Genomic DNA, 6178 nt, shown 5'->3' with positions numbered 1-6178 from the left:
TAATTACAAGAGTATTTGAAGATAAAAGAGGCGCTAGCTCCCATTCTCATTTTTTTCTCCTTGGCTAGCTAGGTGGAAGCCCAGCTGGTTTCATGGTGTGTTCTGGCTCCCTGCAAGAAGGGACACTGGTCCCTCGATGTGTAGGTGTGAGGCTGCTGCTTTCCCAGGGACTTTGTAGCTCACAAGGCTGATGCTGGCTACCCAAGGAAGTAGGGCCTGGATTTGTAGTGCCAACAGCTCCACAATTCCATTCTGTCTGCATTTCATTGAATGTATTTAATTATGTAGGTGCACCCACTGATATTTTTATTTCTGCCCTTGAAAATTAAGTAATTGGTATAATAGAAAGATGAAAACATGCTATAAATATTTCAACATACTGTGACTTAGTTTGGAGAAATAACAGAAAAGCAGTTGTTTAGTATTGTCTTCTCAGATTATGAAGATCCAAATTGTGGATTATTTTTTTAGGTAAGCAAAAAACTTTGAATATGTTAAGCATTCTCTATCATGGGAACCAAGTTGGTATATAATGAAATGATCTTCTGAATTGTGAATCTGTCAGTTTTTGCCCTCATGCCTTCATTTCTCTGTAGAAGAGAATTGCGTTTTTTCTTAAATCAATTATAGTCCCTGCTAAGGTTGTAAATCTTTATTTGGTAAGTTAATGAAACTAATTGCAGTGGTGATTTCCTGCTAAAGACTTGGGGATATACAGTTGAGTTGAAACAGTTCTCATTAGTAGTGCTGAATTATGTCTTTGGATGGTGGAAAGGTAAGGACAAAAATCCAGAGCAACCTCACTCCTAATCCTGCAATGGAGCACAGGCAAGTTTTTCATCACTGGCATTCACTTCCCACTCTGTTCACAGGAATAATATGTCCCTTACTTAAAAGGGATATTGTGAAGATAATTCTATAAAGCAACAGTTGGTGTCCAGATATTGCAGAAACAGGTCATAGATACGTGAGGAGCAAGGTAGTTCAAAAGAATTGTTAACCTTTCAATAGAGCAAAGTTTGCAGTCTGTTTCAGTAACATCAAAGGCAGCTAGAAAAGTGTTGTAAGATGCTTAATTACCTGAAATGTTCAAGAACACTGTTATCCCTTGCAGAAAGCAGAAATAGCTGTATAGGATTGCTCTCATGTATTGGTGACAGCTTGACTCAGGAGGAAAAAGTGTTACATTCTCTATGCAGGACTCTGTCTTCTTCTTTGAGGATTGCTTGCTAGGTCACACCATAATTGGTGTCCAAGTTCTGACAGTTACATTGTGGAGGAAAAAAAATTTAAATTCAGCAATATTTTTAACAAGAGGCTTTCTCTGTATCAGAGATATTTAAGCCAACAGTTCACTGTAATTCTGTGCTGCCTGACAGCTTACAACAGATCCTACAAAGGAACTGGAGCTATTTAGAAAATAATTAATGCAGCCAAGTTTACAGCTGATTAGATATCCCATCGTGAGCTCTACTGTTTTGCAGTGATATATTCTCATGCTACTTGAATAAATCTGTCAATTATTCTTCTGTTCATTGAAAAACTTTCTTAATGCCATCTTCAGTTGCTACTTTACCCCTTTGCTATGAGAATTTTCAGATGAAAACAATGTATTTCACAGTGGAAAAAATTCTTCATCAAAAAGGCTGTGAGAGATAAAGCATTACAAAATACTGCTAAAATTATTATTATGGAATGCATAATATTTTGCTTCCTATTTTTTATCATAGGATTTTAAATATACCAGTTCTACTTTGTATGCTTAAGTGGCTTTTTAATATAGTCATGTCTGCATGGTGCGTTTTGATAACCTCTGCTCATCACTCGCTTCAAGACAGCAAGATCCAGAATTAACATGCTTTGTGAGAAGACAAGGAATGGCCAAAAGCAATACTGATAAAATTCTATCTTTATTGCTGATCAGATGGGCTATTTCTTGCCTATGCTGAAGGTGACTAATCATTTAAACCATCCACTTAACAAGGAATCTTTCATAACATTGTGTACTAAGTAATGCTGTGACATTTACAAAAGTGGTCAAAGAGCCTTCTTGGTTTTAAAAGAGTAATTTAAAAATTGTTTAATGTCTTCCAGTCACTGAAAAAGTAGCAACAAAAAGTATTAAAGCTACCAGTCAATGACAGCTCTTGAACAAGAATATTCTCTATCTTAAGTACCAGCTTCATTCTTAGGTTTGATTCTATTCCTTTCCCCATATCTGTTTTCTGTTTGTGTGCATTTGTTGTTAAAGTGACATGGCATTTCCAGCACTTTGCTCAGTGTGTGCCTTTTCCTTCCCTTTTCCTTCACAACTGCTCCAGACTGATCGCATAAACCCAGATGACATAGATTTAGAAAACGAACCATGGTATAAATTCTTTTCAGAAATGGAGTTTGGACGTCCGGTAAGTGAGGACAGAATTTAATATTTAATAATTAGGAAAAATATTTTTATAATTAGGAATTTACAAATTAGCAGTTCAGCAAACATGTCAGTAAATTAATATACTTCTTTTGAGCAAGGCCAGTAATCTCATGCATATAACTATTACTTTTCAAGTGGACCCTTAACTTGCCAGAGTAGTGGCTTTAATAGCCTTCATACAGACTACATGTAAGATAAAGAGTAGTGTATAAGCACAAGACAAATTGCATGTTAAATGGGGATGTTTACTAGTCTCCATAAATCTTTTGCATTTGGCGGGTTTGTTTTTGAATAATCTTTCAAAGCAGAAACACATGTGCATTTACATTAGGGATGCTGAGTTAGAAATAATGTATTTTTACCTGAAGGAATGTATCTAAATTTAAATGCATGCAGCCATTTGAAAATTGTCTATGGCTTTATTTCCTATGCATAAATGCAGAGCAGGTATTTTGTACCTGAACACAGAGATATAGGTTTGCTGTGTTTCAAGCTGGACACCTATTTTCACAAATAGACAGGTCCAAAAAAAAGGACTCAGGCAAACAGATGCCACCTTAGTCCTCCTACTAGCATTTATGTTTAAAATTATCAACCTAAAATGGTCCGTTTGATTGAAAAAACCTGAACTTCAGAGATTATGCTGTTTTTCAGCTTTGATTACCTAAGCACTTCTGCAAATACCACAGGCTTCATTGGATGTAAGCACCGAAGTTTGTTTATGTATTTCATACAAGGATAAACCAGTAATGTCCTCAAAGCAAGACTGAGAACTAGGTCTCAGTTTCTCCCTGCACAGTGACTTAATTACTAGGTTGGAGATGCACCTGCTGTTGCTTTTGCACACACCCCTCTCTGGCTCCTTGGAGCTCGCATTCTTTTCTGTATGCTCTAACATCTTTAGGAAAAGGGATAACAAATGTATCCAACCCAGAAGAATGTGTAACACGGTGATTAAAGGTCTCTCCAGACAGGTGGAAGATGTAAGTTCAAATCCCCTCAGAAAAAGTAAACCCAAGCATTCTCTCAGTCTGGTTAAGCAATCTCATAGATCCCCAAGAGCTTGAGGGAAAAGCAAAAGTTCCTGCCTACAGGAAGGAAATCCCAAATAGACATGACATTTGAGCTTGAGCATATCAGGATTTAAAACACTCCCAGTCTTATCTTCTCCTGTTAGCTAGCAATTCTCTGGAGACACCCTCAGCTTGCTAATTACTGATATGCAGGGCTGTATGATGAGCCTGAGCACTTGCAGGTGCCTGGAAGGCACTCTGGGAACCAGGTACCAAAGTCCCTTTTTGCAGCTAGGCATAAGCCAAAATCAGAACTCCTAGCTACTTCAGTGAGGGCAGAAGAGAAAGCAAACAGCATACCTTCTTTTAAAATTTAAATTTTTTAATCATAACGTTTAAAAAAATTACCATTGTTATACCACCTGAAATTACCTTTTAAAAGAGTTAAGTACATCTGGGTTTAATATATTCTTCAGCAGTATATAATACACCACATTTTCACCATTTACCTTTTGTATAGCCTTTTAAACTGTTTTGTCATTTCTCCCTCTAGGTGGGCAAACAGTCCAGATACATTTTTCTGATTAACAATATTTTACTAATAGTGATAACCTGAGAATAGTGTCTCCACTAAGATAAAGCACATTAAGATTTCCCCAGCAGAACGTAACCGTGATGCTTCACACTCCTCTGTCGCATCAATATTCAAAACTGCTGGTATTCATAAAACCATTTCAGTTGTAAATTTTACTACTGAAAGTTACTAACATTTTATTAAAATGCTTATAAAATTGTAACACATTCTTCCATTTTACCCATACATGTTGCTTTATAGCTGATGTTGTTAACACTTAGTTTCTAACTGTGTCACCTTCTCCACGTTTCATTCCCTTCTGCCATTGATTCTACTCCATTTCATCTCTACACTTCTGCTTTTATGATGCAGCCACCTAAAAAGCTTTTGGACTATGTTCAAGAGAGTTCTTCTGGTGTTTCCAATGAGGTAAATGAATGATTCTTGTTCAGATTATTCTCTTGGGAAGAAGGGTTGGACTTACCACCATTTATGTCTTAAGTTTGTTAAAACTTAGTGGTTCCTTCTAATAGCTGTGAGATGTTTCTAATTCCAAATCGTTGTATCTTTGTCTTTGTGCCTTTCCAGATTGCCAGTGCATTTGGATGTGCACTGTGGGAACTGTGGGTCCTTATCCCCAAAACTTCTCAGAAATTAACACTCAGAATTACACAACAAATTCCCACTTCTTCAGAGTTGGGCAAGTGCATTGCTTTTAGAAAAAAAATTAATACACCAACACAGTGATATTCTGTTTTTAGAATATCCAACTGCAAATTCTGCATGTCAAATGAAAGCCTCTGTGGCTAAGCTATCATTTCTCCAATTAAGTATTTACAACTAAGGTTGCTAATCAGGAAATACAGCAATTAATAACCCTGTTGTAAATTTATAACTGCAAGAATGACAGTCACTGTCATTACTCCAAATAAAATTAATCAGGATTGGGTGGTGGGCTGTCATTGCCCTACTCTGAGTGGGAGCGATTCAGGCTTTCATTCCTTCTCCCCTCGCTCCCCATTTTTAGTGCTAGGGAAAAAGTCTGTGAATCTTCATATGGTGGCATTACTTCATTCATATTCATGACTCATTCTCCTGTAGTCATTCCAAAAACTTGAACACAATCATGGCCTTAATTTGTTAAGTGTTTGCAAGTTACTCTGGTTTGGTTTTAAACTCTGTAAATCTGGAAAAAAACTCATTATTAAGAAATTTGGGGCAATTTATCTGAGGCAATAGGCTTCTAGTCTTTACTCATGTTTAAGAGTACTCTCTATATCAGATAATATAATTTTCAAACCCTTTTATGTCCAATATGTCTGCATAAAAGAGATATTAAGTGATGCTAGTTTTCTCTTTGCTTAACTTACGAAGACACATTTTATTTTAAAACTTTTAAAATCTTTGAATATGATAACTCATGTTCACGGATTACAGCAAATTAAATATTTATTCAGGGATAGGAATATTCCAAGTAAGTTGCTGAAGTATGAGAACCATCATGCAAATAAGCCTGATTGTTGTCTACAGCTTTTGCCTACTTTTCGTAACTTCATTTTAAATCACCATTAAAGCCTTGATGCATGAAAGAGCTAGATCATTGACTTCATTGTAAATATTTATGTGGGGTTTTGAGCAGAACCAAATCAAAATATTTAACAAAGTCCGGTCTTGGTTGTTTGGAGTGGTTGTCTCCAATATTTATTTTTTGTCAGGCAGTGTTAATCAATATAGGGCAGTGTTGAATATTTTGGTAGATGCCTAATTAGCTTTAGAGATGTGTTCTGTTGGAGGGATCATGGATCAATAAATGCCCCAGAGCTGATAGGACAGTTGCAAACAGTGAAACCCTCTCTCAGCAGTGAAGAAGTTTGGCCAGTATTGTGTGACATAGTCTCGGTCCAGTCTCTAAAGGAAGGCCTTGACACCTGCCTAAGAAACCCCACAGTGACAATTGATCTGAAATGTTCGTATCACCTTATACAACAGTTCTAACAGAGATCACCTTGAGCCTGAGTTTTCGTCCTCTGCTGGTACTGGACTGTGGCGGTGACTGGTTGACAAAGATGAGGTTGATAGTTGTGGTCGGTTTTGAAATAAGACTCTGATGTTTTCCAGAACAGGTTCAGTCTGTGTTTTGTGGGTAGTGTAGGGGAGCACACAGAC

General features: G+C 36.9%; 1 protein-coding gene across 5 annotated transcripts in view; it reads left to right on the top strand.

Moving 5' to 3' along the window:
• Positions 1 to 6178, top strand: part of SORBS2 (sorbin and SH3 domain containing 2) — a 79208-nt gene that overhangs the window by 40784 nt on the left and 32246 nt on the right. For 2 of the 5 annotated variants that reach the window (XM_010002462.1, XM_010002466.1), the window contains exons 10-11: positions 2322 to 2405; positions 4385 to 4441. The exons of 2 other annotated variants lie outside the window; for them this stretch is intronic. In XM_010002462.1, the coding sequence (XP_010000764.1) occupies positions 2322 to 2405; positions 4385 to 4441 (141 nt within the window). The remainder of the gene's footprint in view (positions 1 to 2321; positions 2406 to 4384; positions 4442 to 6178) is intronic. One more of the 5 variants, XM_010002463.1, reaches the window with a different exon arrangement.

Source organism: Chaetura pelagica, unplaced genomic scaffold, assembly GCF_000747805.2.
Source record: "Chaetura pelagica isolate M959 unplaced genomic scaffold, ChaPel_1.0 scaffold67, whole genome shotgun sequence".
Taxonomy (NCBI): Eukaryota; Metazoa; Chordata; class Aves; order Apodiformes; family Apodidae; genus Chaetura; species Chaetura pelagica.
Note: the sequence above shows the minus strand (reverse complement) of the source record. Positions and strands in the feature narration are given on the sequence as shown.